The sequence below is a fragment of the Lipotes vexillifer genome, unplaced genomic scaffold, assembly GCF_000442215.2.
Source record: "Lipotes vexillifer unplaced genomic scaffold, Lipotes_vexillifer_v1.1 scaffold1134, whole genome shotgun sequence".
Classification (NCBI taxonomy): Eukaryota; Metazoa; Chordata; class Mammalia; order Artiodactyla; family Lipotidae; genus Lipotes; species Lipotes vexillifer.
Window position 1 is genome coordinate 459284 of NW_006772145.1, and position 18130 is coordinate 477413.

The following is an 18130-nucleotide window of genomic DNA, read 5'->3' on the forward strand; positions in this document are numbered from 1 at the left end:
GGGAAAGATGTTCATGATATACTTTTATTTATTTATTTACTTACTTATTTATTTATTGGCCGTGCTGCACGGCAATGCAGGATCTTAGTTCCCCAACCAGGGATCGAACCCGTGCCCCCTGCAGTGGAAACGCAGAGCCTTAACCACTGGACCACCAGGGAAGTCCCCCATGATATACTTTTTAAGGAAGAAAAGAGAATTGGAGAAGATTATGTGTACTGTAATCCTGTGTTGATTTAAAAACATATGTCTAAACACATATGTGTATATGTAGTTGTATGCACAGAAGACCACTGGAAAAGATATATAACAAGGTGTTAAAACAGTAGTTGGATTTGAGGGGTGTTATTCACTTTTTTTCCTCTTTTTCTTGCTTTGCAATTTTATTTATTTTGCTTCACTGATTTTTCTGTATAGCCTGTATTTATTGAGCAGCCACTAAGCATCAGGCAAATGGTCTCCTACTTACTTCTGAAAGGAAGTTGCCTGAAGACGAGGGAACCCAGAGAGGTTAGGTCTCTTATGCAATATTGGAAAAGTAAGAATCCATCTGATGTGACCTGCCTCCAGAACCCAACATCATCTTCCCCTCTGGGACAGGCAAGGCTAACTCAATGGTGGGGGAATTGGGGAAAAGGTGCCACCCAGAAGCCTCTGATGCCCTGGGCTGATTCCAAGCCCAACCAGATAGTGACCTAGGTCAGCATAACTCATTCCAGTGCCCCTAGGCTGCTAATGAATGCTCCTTCCTAGGCAGGCCTGGTCCAGAGCCTGGGCTGGGCCACACCTTCAAGCCAAGCTCCCTGGTACCTGCCTCAAGCTGCGTGAGACGGCTGGCAATACCCTCCTGTCCATTTGTTCACACACATGTCACCAAAGTAGGATAATATGTCAACATTCGTTTGTATTTTAGTTTTTTCCTCCTTAAGCAGGAATACTTTCATTCTGAAGGCCAGTGCAGATATCAGTGTGTCACTCCCCTGTAAGAACTTCCTACCTATGGTTTCCTTTTGGTTGTTTATCCCAGGCTGATAGGCCTGGAAGTTTGGAGAATAGAGGGCAGCAGGTGACTGACTACTCATTGTACTCCTGAGACCAAGGTGGCTTCTGACCGCGCCCCCCCCCCCCGCCCCCCGCAGAGTCTGGATGAGGAGGAATCAGGAGACTGTCTTTGCATGCAAGATCTTTGGGGTACTCATCTTCAACCTTGGCTGCATACTGGAATCACCAAAGGAGCTTTAAAAACTGTTGGTGCCTGGGTCCACTGACAGAGATTCTGATTTAATGGGTCTCAGGTACAGCCTTGGCATTGGGAGTTTCAAAAGCTCCCCAAGTGATTCTAATGTGACGCCAAGGCTGAGAACTGCGGCCTAGAACACCGGACCCATCTCCCCCCAACCCCTCCATCCAGAGTCCATGGAGACAAAGTTGGTTTAGAGAAAACAGTTTTTTCTTTTTGGTCAGCTCCTACCTAAATGAAGCAGTGTGGGTTAAGCTCTTGGGAAGACTCAGGGTTCTCGGTGGCCCCCTGGGAAAAGGGGTCCTCAGATGCCTGTCTCTGACTCTCCCTCCCCGCCTTTTATTCAGTATGGAATCGTGCTCGATGCCGGGTCTTCCAGAACCACAGTCTACGTGTATCAATGGCCAGCAGAAAAGGAGAATAATACTGGAGTAGTCAGTCAAACCTTCAAATGTAGCGTGAAAGGTAAGGCCCAAGGGAAGAAAGGGAATGTCCTAATGTCCTTCAGAGGCCTGCAGGAGTCCTGAGATGCTGCCCAGAGGCAAGGACTGAGCACTGGGCTGGGTGTCAGGGAAATATGAGACCTTGAGATGGTGCTGCTACTCATCAGTACAGTGACCTCAGGCCAGCACCTTCCGTTCTCTGGGTTTCAGATTTCTCATCTGTAAAATGGTGGGTGGGTGTCAAGAACTGTGAATGGTGTGAGATTCTACCCTGCCGCACTAACATGGATGCTGGTGGAAGACCCAAGACTCCTGGGTCAGAAACAAAGGAGTTTATTACTCACAGAAACAGCTGTAGCCCGAGTATCAGCATTTTCTTGTGCTGGTTCTGAGCCCCAATTTGCACAAGATGATGTAAAAAGGGCCAGATGGTACCTGCTCGCACAGTGGGTTATATTACAGAAGAGGAACCCTGAGATTAGGGAATCTGAAACATTTATAATGGGTACCTGCCTTTTGCTCTGGAGGGAAACACTATATCTTCTGAGCCTGTTCATTATGCAAATATCCTTGAAAAAATAGTCCAGAACAAAGGCAGTCAGTGCCTCTGCTCATAATGCATAAACATGAGAAACTCAAGGAAAACTGTATTCCAATAGGAAAATTATATTCCAGTTGGCTGTATATGGTGGGGAGGTGGGTAGAGAGAGATAGACAGAGATGGACAATCTGTAAAGCAGTAGGCGTTTGTGGCTCTGTTCCAGTAAAGCTTTCTTTATGGACCCTGAAATTTTGAATTTCATATAATTCTCAAATGCCACAAAGTATATTAAAAAAAGATTTTCCCCACCATTTAAAAATAATGTAAGAATATCTTAGCTCACAGGCTGTATAATAGAAGGTGGTGAACTGTATATGGCCAGTGAGCTGCTGACCCCTGAAACAGAACAGCATCAACATCTTTAATGACCCTCCACGCACTCCCTGCCTCCTCCACAACATATTCGGAATGTTAGATTGATGGTTTACTTGTTCTTCTTTAGTTTTGTCCTTATGCATTTAGTTTTTCCTGGTTTTGAAAGTGGAATCAAGCACATATTTGTTTAATTAGAAGCAAACATTTATTCTGTAATTTGCTTTGTTCACTACCACTGGGTTTTTAAGATTCATCTATGCTGCAATGAGTAGCAGTATCTGGTTCATTTTTATCTGTTGATGAATATTTGTATTTGCCTGGTAACTAATAAGGTTAAGTATCTTTTTATATATTTATGATTCTTTCTGTTTCTGTGAAATGCCTGTTCATGTCTTTTGCTCATTTTTCTACCAAATTGCTTGAATTTTTCCTTTTGAGTCCTAGGAATTCGTTATCTATATTCTGAATATGAATGCTTTGCTAGTATTCTTATAATATTGTTGCTAATATCCTCTCACAGTTTATGGTTTGTCTTTTTAATTTCTTCATGATATCTTCTGATGAATAGAAGTTCTTAATTTTTATGTAGGTACAATTTTCAATCTTCTCCCTTTTGGTTTGCACTTTGTATGTTTTATTTAAGAAATCCTTCCCTATCCTGAGGTCATAAAGATATTCTTCTATCAAAAGTTTTGGACTTCCCTGGTGGTCCAGTGGTTAAGACTCCACGCTTCCACTGCAGGGAGCACGGGTTCAATCCCTGGTCAGGGAACTAAGATCCTGCATGCCGCATGGAGCAGCCAAAAAAAAAAAAAAAGTTTTATAATTTTGCCTTTTACAATTAAGCCTTTAGTCCACATAGTCAAGCCCAGTTAGTGAGTGTGTATGTATGCACCACCCTCTTTAGAGCATTATGATCTTTGACTTGGCCTGGATCTTCCCAACCAGTATGTCCTGAATGGGTTACAGGGATACCCTCAGCCTATAGGACAAGTTATAGACTCTGAACCAGTCCTCCCAACCCAAGCAACCTCCTTCATTTCCCTCAATGAGCTGCCCAAATAGAATACTTTCTTGCAGGTGATGGCATGGAAAAAGTTGGGAAGCCGAATTAGCCTTTCCCATAGGGAGACCAAGAGTCTTCTCTGTATAACCAGGGTGCATTCTGATCATCTGCCCTTCCATGGAGGGCAGCCAGGAGCTCACCTTCCCTGGGACATAGGTGTAACAGTTAAGATGTCCAGACAGAGTCTGGGATGCAAGGGAGTGATTAGCGATCCGCACCCATGGAAGGAAGGTGGAAGAAGGAGGATGGGACAGAAAGAGAAGTCAGATTGCACCCCAGGCCTGACAGAGCTCCAGCCAATTAGAGATGCCCTGCACTGGGTATGAATGGGCTGAAATGGCTGGGCTGTGATCCCCCTGTCACTGTCAGTCATTGGATGTTGCCATCCTGGGAAGAAGATGTTGAGCAAGGCAGCTCTCTGCAGCTGAGACAAACCCCGAAGGAGCTAACCGCTGAGACACTAAGCCTTTCTTTGAAGAGGCATCTGCATGGCACCTCTCTGGGCTCCTCACAACAAGGGACTTCCATGTTTTCTGAGTACTGCTTGCATTGTTACCCACAATTCATAAGCGGCAGCACCGTCGCTCAAACTTCAGCCAGAGATCCCATCTCTGTTCTCCTAACTTCTGAGCCATTTCTTCACCCCCAAGCATGAAAGAGGATGCTTTCTTTAGGAAAAAGAGACCAGTCAGTCACTCCAAGTGGAGAGGATAGTGTACGACAGTGATTAAGACGTCACCCTATCCCTACTGTGGGAACTCTAGAAAGTTATCTAACCTCTCTGAGTCTTGACTCACTTATCTCTAAAATAAAAAGCATAATAATAGTAATACTCACCCAACAGCAATTATTTGAAGATTAAATGACATAATATATATATAAAGCAGGTAGCAAATCCCTGGCATACAGTAGGCATTCAATAAGTGTTAGCTATTATTAATTATGGGGCACCACACTTTAGAGTTCCTGGTGGATATTCTTGCTAAAAGGTTATTCTAACGTAGCTGTAAGATCTGCCTCTATACCCGGGAGGGCAATTCAGCCAAGTCAGTCCTGATGGCCTCCGGCTGTAGAAAGAGGTGGCACTTTCATGGGGAGGGACCCAAGCAGTCTCTCAGGGGTAGGGGCCCTTGGCCCACCCTGGATGTGATTTAGGGGAGGGGCAGGGTCATGGAGCCCACACCACATCCATAAATGGATCTTCCCTTTGATCACAGTAGCCTCAGGGATCCATATATACTCACAATGACCAGAAGACCACAAATTACAGCTCAAATTACAGAGTTAAAGTTTGGCAAGTGTCATCCCCTGAAAGACAGGCAGCTTTGCCAAGCATAATTTGGGTTTCTAGTTTCTAAGTTGCAAATTTCCCCAGGTCTCCCCTGCCTTGGCCAGTTTGAGGGGTTGGTGAATGCTTTTTTGCCCTACAGTGTTTCCCGAATGCCCAGGGCCTCAGAAATTTCTTTCTCAGGGGGTCCCTGGTGAGTATCCAGTCCTCAGGTGCTATTTTCCGTGAATTCACTGGGTGCTGCTTTAGCTGCTGGTGCCCATGCTGGTGCCTATTGCTCTGGCTGCTTGTTTTAAAGCCATTTCCTCAGGGTCACTGGTTCCTTGCCTGCCCCTCATCTCTTTTGCAGGAGGCACTGCTCAGGGTACCTGCTGCCTTCTCTCACAGGCGACATTCATGTTTTCCCTTTAAACCAACAGTTAAAAATTCTTTAAACTCCACTAGAGCCTAAACTTAACCATCTCCTCCACTGAAATACCTTAAAGAGTTGCTCTAGGGACCAGGCCACTACAGTGTTGGAAAGCATCCCTTGCTCATGTCTTTTGCTTTTGTCCCACCTCAAGTAAGTCTTGTGCCAGCTGTCCAGCCCTCTCTTCCCAGAATTGGAATAGCAGTTTTAGCTCTTTTCTTGGGGCTGTGAATCCCAGTATCCCATGAACCTATGAATCCAATCTCCTTTTCCCTCTGGGAGGCTTAAGGAACCTTATGCAAATAGGCCCCCGAGGGACACGCTCAAATACCCCACATTTCCACATTCTAGCAAGGCTCCTAACCAATTCCTATCCAGAGACCAGCTCTGGCAGAATATATTTTGTTTGCTCTAGATTGGACTACACAGTCCCCTTACTATAGTATTGTGAGCTGATGTGAAAATCTCATTGATTGATTGATTGATTGATTCCTGTACTTAATAAATATTTATTGGGTGCCTGCTGTCTGCCAGTAACTGTTCTTGACACCAGGAATTCTAAAATAACCAAAATATACAAAGTCTCTGCTGTTACAGAACTTACAGTCTAATGAAGGAGACAGAATAAATAAATGGGTATATGATATCAGGGAGAAGTGCTGTGAGGAGAAACTTAAGCCAGCTAGGTGAATAGAGAGTGATCATTCTGTTTCATGGGAGAGCAAAGAAGGTGACAGCTAAGCAGAGACCAAATTGAGATGAAAGAGTGAGCCATGCACCTGTCTGAGGGAAGAATGTGCTGAGCAGAGGGCGTGGCAAAAGAAAATGCCAAGGGTGACAGCTGCTCAGCATTTTCTAGGAAAAGCAAAGGGGCCAATGTGGCTGGAGCAGAACGAGTAAGAGAAACAAAAGTGAGAAATGAGGCCAAAGCTGTCACCGAGGCCAGCTCATAGAGGACCTTGAGATGCAGTAAGGGGTTTGACATTTACTCAAATGAATTTTCTTCAAAGTATATTGGGAAGCCATTAGGAGATTCTGATCAGGGAACTAACACGATATGACATAATTTTAACGGGTCACTCTGTCAATGTAGAATACATAGTCAAGAGACTAAGATTAGAAGCAGGAAAACCAGGGCTATTAGAGCAGTGCAAGTGGGAGGTGACGTTTTGGTGGTCTGGCCTAGACTGGTGCTTCTCAACATGGGGCGATGTTGCCCCCCAGGGAACATTTATCAATGTCTGGGACATTTTTTGGTTTTCATAACTGGGGCTGGCCGTGCTGCTGGCATCTAGTAGTAGAGAACAAGGATGCTGCTAACCATTACATAACTCACAGGACAGCCCACAAAACAAAGAATAATCCAGCCCAAAATTTCAGTAGTGCTGAGGTTGAGAAACACTGATCAAGAACAGTTCTGGGGAAGGGAGTGAGAAGTGCTCAGATTTGAGAGGTATTTTGAAAGTAGAGCCAAAAAGATTTTATGATAGATTCAATATGCAGCATCCTGGTTGATGGTGCCTGAACATTAGTTCTGACCTGAGTAACTGCATGCATGAAGGTACCATCTCCTTAGAGTGGGCAACACTGAGGGTAGAGTAGGTTGGAGCCATGGCAGGGATTAAGGAATTTGGTTTCAAATATATTAAGTTGGAGATGCCTATAAATCATCTAAGTCAACAGACAGCAAACTTTTCCTGTAAAGAGCTAGAGGATAAATATTTTTCATTGGTTGGCTCTATGATCTCTGTTGTAACCATTTAACTCTCCCACTTTAGCCTGAAAGCAGCCATAGACAATATGCAGACAAATTAGCATGTATGTATTTCAAGAAAGCTTCATTTATGGACCCTTGTACATGCCTAATAGGATATACCCTAAGGACAAAAAAGAACTTCAAAAAATCTTAAATTGTTTTCAATAATCCTATAATTGGTGGTACTGCTGGTATTGTCATTGTCATACTGAGACTGTTGTGTGTGGATTGTGAAATAAAGCAAATGAGTTATTAAGTTGGAGGGGCTGGGAAACAGGCTAGTAAAAGGAAGATAAAGATACAAGATCAATGAATTCAAGGAAGTTTTGAATTAGAAATACCACTAAGAATTCATGATGTGTTTTCTCTTGAAATAAAGTTTTCTCTAAGTCTGTCTTCTGGAAAGGCTTTCAGTAAGCAACCTAGCTTCCAAATTTTGAATGCTAAATACCATTACTCAATAAAAGAAACCAGGATTCCTTGGAGAAACAGCAGATTCCAGATCTGGGGCAGGAAATATATAGGTGATTGATACATCTCATCATATCAGAAAGCAGAAAAGTTCTTAAAGGTTTCTGGGATCATGTCAAAAGGATTCAGCTGCCAAATTGAAGAGAGCGCCACTGGACAAGATAGGCCACCAATAAGAATAGTAACTGCAATGAATTGAAACATATCAAATATATCTTTAGATTCATATGCCCTTAAACAAACAAACGAACAAAATCCCTTATTGGTTAAATTAGGTAGATACTAGAGATGCAATCTATATTTTTTAAGCTGGTAAATAAAGGGAAAGAATCAAGCACTTATCCACTGCCTTCCCTGTACAAACTGTACTGTAGGGTAATCAAATAGTTAATGATGAGGAAGTTTTCCTCTTATAAAAGCATTTTAGGTAAAAAGTGAAGCAAGAAGGATGGAAATAAAATATCAGCATTTCATAAACCCTAATGGAGTAATGAATGGATCTAAGCAATGATCATTGATGCCTGTTAACAGCACAAAGAGAGAAACAACCAGATGCTCGTGCGTCTTATTGGAAATGCATATCCCTATAAAGTACTCTTTCTGAAAAAGTTCAAACCTGAATCTGATTAAACCTCTGCTTTCAGTTACCAATTTATAGAAAAAAACTGGGACCAAATAACATGTTAAATGAATCATGGGGCTGCAATCAGCAAATTCTAGACTGTGGGAAACTATAAGACAAATGCAATTGCAAGGAAAAAAATGTTTAATTACAAAGAAAAATTAGAAAGGGGGGGCAGAATCTATATATTAAAAGAGACTTAAGAGATATGCCAACCAATTATAATGGATGGAATTTATTGGGGCCCTAGTTCAAACAAACTAGATAGAAAGAGAGAGGTGGAGGGAGAGAAAAAATATGAATATGAAGGAAACGTGAACCTTAATTAGATATTTAATTATATTAAGGGATTATTTTTAAGATTTTTAGGTAGAATAATGAGACTATGGTTATGTTTCTTTAAAAGAATTCTTATCTTTTAATGATACTTACTGAAATATTTATAGAATGAAATGATACCATGTCTGCAGTTTGCTTCATGAGGAGAGAATGTGAGAGTGCAGATGGAGCAAGATTGTTCACTGTTGAAACTGGAAGATGGGTGCATGGGTTTGTTATACTCTTCTCCCTACTTTTATTTATATTTGAAATTTCCATGATGAGAACTTTTTTTTTAAAGCAGGTCTTGGCTCATTACTTTTTTCACCTTTGTAATTCTTTCCTTCCATATTTTGGGAATTGATTCATCTGTGTGACCACATGGAACTTAGCACATACACAATTTTCAGCCCCCTACAAAAACCCATTAATTTCCAGAGCTGATTTATTTTATATTTAAAAGTTGTACTGCTCTTGTTGGTTCCTGGGAAGGCTAAGAAGTGCTGACTGCTTGCTCTTCAGGCTCTGGGATCTCCAGCTATGGGGAAAACCCTCAAGATGCCCCCAAAGCCTTTGAGGACTGCATGCAAAAAGTCAAGGGGCACATTCCAGCCCACCTACATGGATCCACCTGCATTTACCTGGGGGCCACAGCTGGGATGCGCTTGCTGAGGTAAGGGCTGGAATGGCACAGAGGAGCCCTTTGGACCAAAATAACCAGGAATGTGTTGAATTCTTTCCAAGAATGTAACTCTATTTCTGGGAATAAATCCAAAAGAAAGAAGCCCATATTCTGCCATAAACTTAGGCTTTAAAAGTTGGGAAACTTTTAGTCTTTATCTTAATACTCAGAAAGAAACAGTTCTATATTTGATTCCCTTCCCCATGGTGATTTTACTGAGAGCTCTGAAAATAAAGGAAAGTGACATGAAATCTAATCATGGATGTACCTCTAGTTTTCTAGAAAAGTAGAAACTGTTTTTGACTCCTGGTATTTTTTTTGAGGTATGCGGGCCTCTCATTGCTGTGGCCTCTCCCGTTGCGGAGCACAGGTTCCGGACGCGCAGGCCCAGCGGCTATGGCTCACGGGCCCAGCTGCTCCGCGGCACATGGGATCCTCCCAGACCGGGCACGAACCCACGTCCCCTGCATCGGCAGGCGGAGTCCCAACCACTGCGCCACCAGGGAAGCCCTGACTCCTGGTATTTTAACACCTGTGGACAACCGGCTCCACTAAATGCAACCCACTATACTACTAAGCTGTGTAGCTTCTACCCATGTACAAAATGTCACTGAGATCTGCTTTCAAATAATGGGATTTCTGCTCCTCACCCCAAAACCTTTGGCGTCACATAAAAACAAACATCTCGGGCTTCCCTGGTGGCACAGTGGTTGGGAGTCCGCCTGCTGATGCAGGGGACACGGGTTTGTGCCCCGGTCCAGGAAGATCCCACATGCTGCGGAGCGGCTGGACCTGTGAGCCATGGCCGCTGACCCTGCCCGTCTGGAGCCTGTGCTCCGCAACGGGAGAGGCCACAACAGTGAGAGGGCCGCGTACTGCAAAAAAAAAAAAAAAAAAAAAAAAATCTCATTTCATTCAATTAAGCAGTTCCTTCTAAATTTGTAGCCATGACTTTCAGCCCAGTTGCATAGTTTTTGAATGTCCTTTCTCTTCATTTTTTTTCCTCCGTGATAATATTTCCTTGACCTTGAAATAAAAGAAAAATATTTTTAAAAAACCCATCAAACTTAAATCTACCTAAATTAAAGGGTAGATGCTGCCCTAAACTTTGAAAATAAGGCTTTCTCCCCAAAACATGACACTCATCCTGCTTCAAAGCCACTTTGTCTGTGATCCCAGGAATGTAAAATTACATGTATTTTCTTCATGTGGGCATGAAGAAAATACAAAGGAACAACAGAGTCACTTTAAGATGATCATCAAAAAAAATCATGAAGCACTCTCAATTGGACTGAGCCCTTTCCTTATAGTTTTCCTCTCCTTTTTTCTATTCCTGTGTCCTGGTTGACCAAGTAGAATGTGGAAAGAAGTCAGATTTCTTTGCTTACTCTTGGAATCTGCAGTGTGTTTTCAAAATTATTGTGTTTACCTGAAATAGAAATGTCATAGAAATTCCCTTCTGCCTTTTCTTTCTTATGGAAACAAAGAACCCAACTTTCTTGGTTGCTCTTTTCTCCCAGTCCTCTCCGTGAGAAATCATTCAAAGGCTCTGTAATTTATAGTCCATGACAAAAACCATGGAATACAAAAGTTTGCCAGTTGGGGAAAAAGTGAATGTCGCATTTGAATAAATTAAATATTAATGCCTCCTTGTGAAACTTTCTGATGGTGATCCATTTCTTCTGAGGAACTAGTTGTGCTAGAAAAGTCAAATATTAAAAAAACAATAATTTGGGAATCTCTGGGATGGGAATTAATAAAACTAGGAAAATTGTTAATTATTTTCCAAGCGGTGATAATCTGCTACTGAACTGGAATGGTCTTCTGCTTGTAGCATTTCTCTTTCCTCTTCTTCAGCCAAGAGTGAGCCAGTGCCCCTGGCTTTCTTAACCCACTGATGAAAGGGAAAAGTGTCTCCCAAGTGAGATTTCTTTCATAAAATGGCAGCAGATGAATGATATTATTACTCTACATCATGGGTGATAATGAACACTATGTTACCACTCCTCCATGAGTCAGCACACTAATGAATTTCGATTCAATGACAGCCATGATGGCCATCATATGCCCTCATGATGAAGCCCTCCCAAAGAGCAAAGCAGGGACAGCTGAAAACTCATCCCTCTTCCTTTCCCCCTCCCTCCTAAACTCCCCTTCCTTCTGGCCTGATGAGGGCTTCTTTATATGGTGCCCCAAGAGATTACTTATGCCACTCCTATGCCTTCACCGATCTCCTTTCCTCTGCTGATCTGAAACAGAGCAATGGTGACTGAGTAGGAGGCTCTTTTCATTAGCTGGTTGCTAGAGAGAGGGATAGGAACAGGTAGGGGAGGAGAGAACAAGTGGTATTTTTACTGGTAGCTATTTTCCTGCTTGGCAGTTTGACAGGTAACAAGTGCATCCTGCCTTGCCTGGGAGGCTTCAACTTGTACAGGGGTTACCACGTCTTATATACATCTGGAAAACTGTCCCTGCCTGAAGGGGGTGGGGGGGTTATTTTAAGATTGTTGTTTGGGCACTCAGCCTTTTGTGTTCTGTGCCTTGCATAGGTTGCAAAATGAAACAGCAGCTAATGAAGTCCTTGCGAGTATCCAAAACTACTTCGAGTCTCAGCCCTTTGATTTTAGGGATGCTCAAATCATTTCTGGGCAAGAGGAAGGGATTTATGGATGGATTACAGCCAACTATTTAATGGGAAATTTCCTGGAGGTGTGTGAAAACAAATGCATGGTTTTTAATCTTGCTGTTTATCCTGTCCCCTGTGGTTGGTAACTTAAGCAGAGGTACATGCCAACAGGGCCATCTGTCCTGCATTGTTTCTATCATGTAATGAATTAGGGAAACATCTATGATACAACAGCTAAGAAAAGACATGTATAGCTAGGACAGAGCTGTGGATCCTAAACAGGACCAAATGCATGGGAGAGGGGGAATATCATCATTTTACTAGCTAATAAGAAATTAGAGGCAGGGGAGGATCTAAATCTAGCAGTGGGCTATGAGTCTTTTGAAGGACACCTGGAAAATGACCCTTCCAAGAAGTCCCACAGCCGTCTGGAATTTACAGAGCCCTCAGGCAGCTTTCTTCCCAACTCATTCTGTGTCCTCAGGTCTCCTCACATTCCAGTCTCCATACTCCCTGCTCCTTCGGTGCAGAAGACACCATACTATGTTCAGCCTAAGACCTATTTTCTTCCCCCTTGAATATATTTTTAATTAAATTAAATTAAATTAGTTAATATTTTGGAAAATTCGCATAAAAATCCACATTTCTAGCTTCTCCTGCCCCCCTCACTACCCAAAAGTTGGAGGAGCTGGTCACAGCAGACTCACATTCCTGCATGGCAACAACCAACTGGAACAGAGTATAGCTCATGCATTCCCCAGTTTGCCCCAGGCCCCACCATTCCCTACTGTCTACACCTCATTCCCTATTGTCTACTCACTCACTTATGTTGCCTGTACAGTCCCTGTAAGCATTTGAGTTCACCACCCCTGAAATAAAGGAGAGATCTGGCCCTGAATGCTTCCTATGTCATATTTTTTAGCAATAAGAGATGGGTCTTGGGTGAAGAACCCTAGCCAATCAGAGATGGTACCTTTGGTCTTTTTTCTTGTTTCCTTTTCCTACTGTGTAGAAGAGCCTGTGGCATATGTGGGTGCATCCGAACGGAAAGGAGACCACAGGTGCCCTGGATTTAGGCGGTGCCTCCACCCAAATATCCTTTGCGGTAGAAGAGAACGTGGGGCTGAACACCAGTGACATCGTGAAGGTGTCCCTGTATGGCTATGAGTACACACTCTACACGCATAGCTTCCAGTGTTATGGCCGGAATGAGGCTGAGAAGAGGTTTCTGGCAATTCTCCTTCAGGTACCTGAGCCAGGGGGCAACGGGTATTCCCTCGGGGGTCTTAGCTGAGAGGAAGATGCCTTGCCTTCTGGGGTTTGTCCTTTCCAGTCCAATTAGAAGATGGATGGAAACAGCAGCATTTTCCTGTTTACTTGTGGGCGTCCAAGCGCTCTCTCTCACTCTCTCTCTCTCCTCTCTCTCTCTCTCTCTCTCTCTCTCTCTGATGTGTTGACCATTTCCAGTGTATCTGAGTCAGAAGTCCAGGGAAATTCCAGAGCTCCAGATGTTTTATAAATGATTCAGGACTTGGGATCCCTTTATGAACACAAGCTGTTTTAAACCAGTAGCTAAATAAACCTGAGAATGTTGAGACTCCCCTGAGTGCAGACAAAATGATAAGAGTGATCATATGGGAAATGCTTGCTGACAGGGAAGAGGGCAGAGCCCTCCCCAGGCTCAGGCTTCTTTTACATGAGCCTATATTAGGCAGATTTCATGCCCTTTATATGGTGGGGTCTTAGAGCAGCCGAATTCCATCACATCAGTCAGTAATTCATATGGTAAATGTTCCACAGCACAGATGGCTACTTCAGGCATCAACTAGAAGGCTGTCACTAATATGAACTTGACATTACTACTCTATGTGTCAGCAAGGGCACTAGCACCATGGATACGACCTGAGATCCCAAACTCCAGTGCTAAGGGGACATCAATCTCAGCCATGGCTGAGAAGGGAAGATGAAGATGAAGGGAACACGAAGGGAAGGAGGCTTGATCACCTAGAGGGGCATGGGGCCAACCGGAAGCCACAGATCCTGGCTTCTGATGGCGCCCAGGGGAAGGAGACAAGAGCTGGGTCAGCCTATGAACATAGTGGACACAGCATCAGTAGCTTAACCCCCACCACTGCAACCTACTTTGGTCATTGAAGAAGGAAGCAGTATTCCCCAGCCATTAGCCTGTAGAAAATTGGGCTGGTTTACAAAAGTGTCATCAGCAGAAGTCACATCTTCAGATCCCCGTATTTACTGAGTAGTCATGCAGGGTAGGTGGTGAGAATTCACCCTCCAGGTCTGGCCCTCTTCCCAAAACTTCTCTTTCAGCCTCACAGGAAAGGCTGGAGCCCCACTACACATGCATGCCACATGTATTGTTGGGAGAGCCTCAGCACTCCTGGGAAGGACAGAGCAGGGACCCTGCAGGCAGCCCTGAGCTACCCTTCCGTGGCTCAGGAGACTCAGTGCCCACTCCAGACCCTCATATCCACCCTACACTCAGCCAAACCAAACCCCACATGCAGCTTAACCAACCCTCGTTAACTGGGGCTCCTCTTTTCTCTCTCTCCTTTTATTTTTAGCAATACTTATTGCCCCTTCCTCCAGCTCTGGCCCTGGCGGGGGTGGAGGGTGGAGCAAGGGGTCCTCTGAACTTTAGACAGGAAAAGGGAAGCAGGTGAAATCACCATTTTTCCAGAATGAGTGGAGGTTTGAGAAGCTAACCTCTTAAATTTGACTGACCCTGAGGAACAGTGTGTGTGTGTGTGTTTATGCACACACTCCTACAATGTTTATTAAAGAATGTCTATGTACCCAACAGTCTACAATAGAGAAGTGAATACTCCACCTGGGTGAGGTCTCATTTGGGTTTGAGAATGCAGGTCTCAAGGTGTGAGCCCAGGACTGGGGGCAGAGGTGGGAGACCCCAGCCTCTCACTATAGATAGTCAGGTCACAGGGACAGGGTGTGTCTACAACTTGCCTGATAACATCTGGATGCCTGAGAGGGTGGCTCTGCACTCTAAGCCTTCTGACTCAGGTGAGGGGAAGGATCCAGGTGTGATGAGGATCACCCACAAATGCATGTCCCGACTTGCCTGACCAATACTTTCATGTCCCAAAGATGTGTTGCCAAGCCCCAACTTAGAAGGTTCCCAAAGATTACTGCATCATGAACTGGCTGAGTAAATGCCACCAGTCCAGGACTCGTTTCCCTATCTGTAATATAAAGGGCTACAGAGTGTGGTGAGAGTGACATCTAGATATATACTTTGCAAATTATTTTCTTAAAAAGGAGTCTCCAGTCACCCCAGGGCTCAAGTCTCACTCTGAGAGCATGTTAGACGTTAGGGACATGAATTCACTTTCTCTTCCTCTTTAAGTAAGACTTAAGTATTACTTAAAGTAACACTTAAAGTAATACTTAAGTATTTATTTACTTTTGGCTGCGTTGAGTCTTCATTGCTGCATGCAGGCTTTCTCTAGCTGTGGCGAGCGGGGGCAACTCTTCGTTATGGTGCGCGGGCTTCTCACTGAAGTGGCCTCTCTTTGTTGCGGAGCATGGGCTCTAGGCACGCGGGCTTCAGTAGTTGTGGCACGAGGGCTCAGTAGTTGTGGCTCATGGGCTCTAGAGCTCAGGCTCAGTACTTGTGCCTCATGGGCTTAGTTGCTCCACGGCATGTGGGATCTTCCCGGACCAGGGCTTGAACCCATGTCCCCTGCATTGGCAGGTGGATTCTTAACCACTGCGCCACCAGAAGTCCTCTTCTGTTTTTAAAGTAACACATGTTCAGTGAAAAAGAATTTAGAAAATACAGACATAAAAAACATAAATAATAAACAAACAAAACCTGGAATTAGCCACCATCAACACAGTATTGCATTTTCTTCCAGTTTTTTTTTCATGCAGGAATATGTATAGTATTTACAAATTTGGCTTCATATGGTTTACATATAATTTTATATCCAGCTTTTTTTTAACCTAACAATATATTGTGAGAAGTTTCCTGTGTTGTTAAACATCTTTTGAAATTATTACTTTTATAGGTGCATAATATTCCAAATACCATTATTTAAAAAGAAAAACTATATTGGTCATTTTATTATAAAAGAAAGTACATGACCCTTTCATGCCAGTGCCCTGAAAACACTAAATTCAGGGAAGATTTATTGAATGTTGAGGGCCTAAGCAACTTGGTACACTGGCAAATTATATTTAAGGAATGCCATAACAAATAACTCACACTCCAAAAAGAGAAGTGAAATAATATTTACGGAGCTTCTTCTGCCAGAAATAATTTATATTATCTTGCTTCTTCTCCAAGCCAAGCCAGAAATGATTTAATTATTTAAAAAGTATAAGGCAGATTTAGAGGGAGAAACTAAATAATCATTTGGTTGATTTTTTTCTTTTAATGAATATTTCAGCCATAGGGTGACCATGGCATGATACGTTACAAATTAGACATAAGACCTTTTGAACACCATAGATTTTTTCACACAATTAAGGCAGAAGGGGGCCTGTTTGCTACCTCCACAGAGTCATATGAAGATCTTTCTGCAGAACACTCATGTCAGTTATACTGGATGAGTGTTGGACTTCTGTAGGATTCTGTGCAGAATCCTACCACTGCCTTTTGTTAAATGATTACATTATTTTGATATGTACCTCAGTTTCCTCAGCAGTAAAATGAAAGAGTTGGGCTAAGTGTTTTCTGGGTCAAGATTTTACTGTAGGGGGTAAAATATGCCTTAGTAGCTTTGAAATTAGAGTTTGAATCCAATTTCTTGGAAAAGAGAGTCCATAAATAGAAACAAACACATTTTGGAATTCAGCGTTTGATAAAGGGAACATTTTTGACCATAGATAAAAATTGGATAATCATCTGGAAAAAGTAAAATCAAATCCCAATCTTAATACCAAATTAATTACAAATGGATCGAAGATTTCTATGTAATGCAATATTTATTACAGCATTGTTTTGTAAAGGCAAATGATTGGAAACTACCTAAATTTTCCTCTAGAGGGGACTCCCTAAATAAATTTTAGTTTATTTGTACAGTGGAGTGCTATGCAGCTACTAAAAACCCACTCTTACACTTACAATGGAAGGAAAATCTCAAAGATATATATTTTAAGTAAGAAAAGCAAGGGGCAGAACAGTGTGTATACAGTACTACCATTTATGATTTAAAAATTTTAGGGACTTCCCTGGTGGTGCGGTGGTTAAGAATCCGCCTGCCAATACAGGGGACATGGGTTTGAGCCCTGGTCCGGGAAGATCCCACATGCCACGGAGCAACTAAGCCCATGAGGCACAACTACTGAGCCTGAGCTCTAGAGCCCGCAAGCCACAACTACTGAGCCCTCGTGCCACAACTACTGAAACCTGCGTGCCTAGAGCCCGTGCTCAGCAACAAGAGTGAAGTCACCGCAATGGGTCCACGCACCACAACGAAGAGTAGCCCCCGCTCGCCACAACTAGAGAAAGCCCACACGCAGCAACGAAGACCCAATGCAGCCAAAAATAAATAAATACCTTTATTAAAAACAAAAAAATTTTTTTTAATTTTTAAATTTTAAAAAGAAAGAGAGGGGAAAAGAAAATATATTTGCACATGCATACAAGAAATATACACAGAATCTCTGGTAGAATACACAAAACTGGCAATAGTGGTTACTTCCAGGGAGGGAATAAGGTGGGGAAAGTGGGTGGGAGGGAGCCTTAATTTTCATAATATATTTATTTGTACCTTTTGAATTATTTTTTTAGGTGGATAGATAACATTCTCTTCAAAATGGTCAACAAATCTAAACATATATTGTTTTCTCATCAAAATGGAGTTCATAAAACCTGCTTCACAGGGCTGTGGTAAGGGCTGGAGCAGACAGTGTACACAAGAGCCTAGTGTTGTGCCTGGTGCAGGGTGGCCATCCCCCCACCCCGACTTGAGTTATCTAGACAACCTGGGAGTTCCCTTCTACACTGACGCAGAATGGCCTTTTCTCCGTTTCTCTCTCGGCATTGGCGGGGGACAACAGTAAGGATTTGCACTGAGGATTTGTACTTGGGCATCCACAAAACAGTGATATCTAACACATCACTCTTGTACCTACAGAATTATACCACTGAAACCACATTTGCCAACCCCTGTTACCCTCGGAATTACAACACCACCTTCACTGAGGCACATGTGTTTGGCAGCCTGTGTACAGAGGACCTGAGACCTGAAAGTTATGATCCCAACAACATCATCACTTTTGAAGGAACTGGGGACCCATCACTGTGTAGG

General features: G+C 43.1%; 1 protein-coding gene across 1 annotated transcript in view; it reads left to right on the plus strand.

Annotated features, from left to right (window-relative positions):
• The window catches only part of ENTPD3 (ectonucleoside triphosphate diphosphohydrolase 3), a 33044-nt gene that overhangs the window by 10279 nt on the left and 4635 nt on the right, over positions 1 to 18130 (plus strand). Inside the window, 5 exon segments of the mRNA XM_007447343.1 lie at positions 1588 to 1705; positions 9052 to 9202; positions 11761 to 11920; positions 12850 to 13083; positions 17957 to 18130. Of these exon segments, the coding sequence (XP_007447405.1) occupies positions 1588 to 1705; positions 9052 to 9202; positions 11761 to 11920; positions 12850 to 13083; positions 17957 to 18130 (837 nt within the window).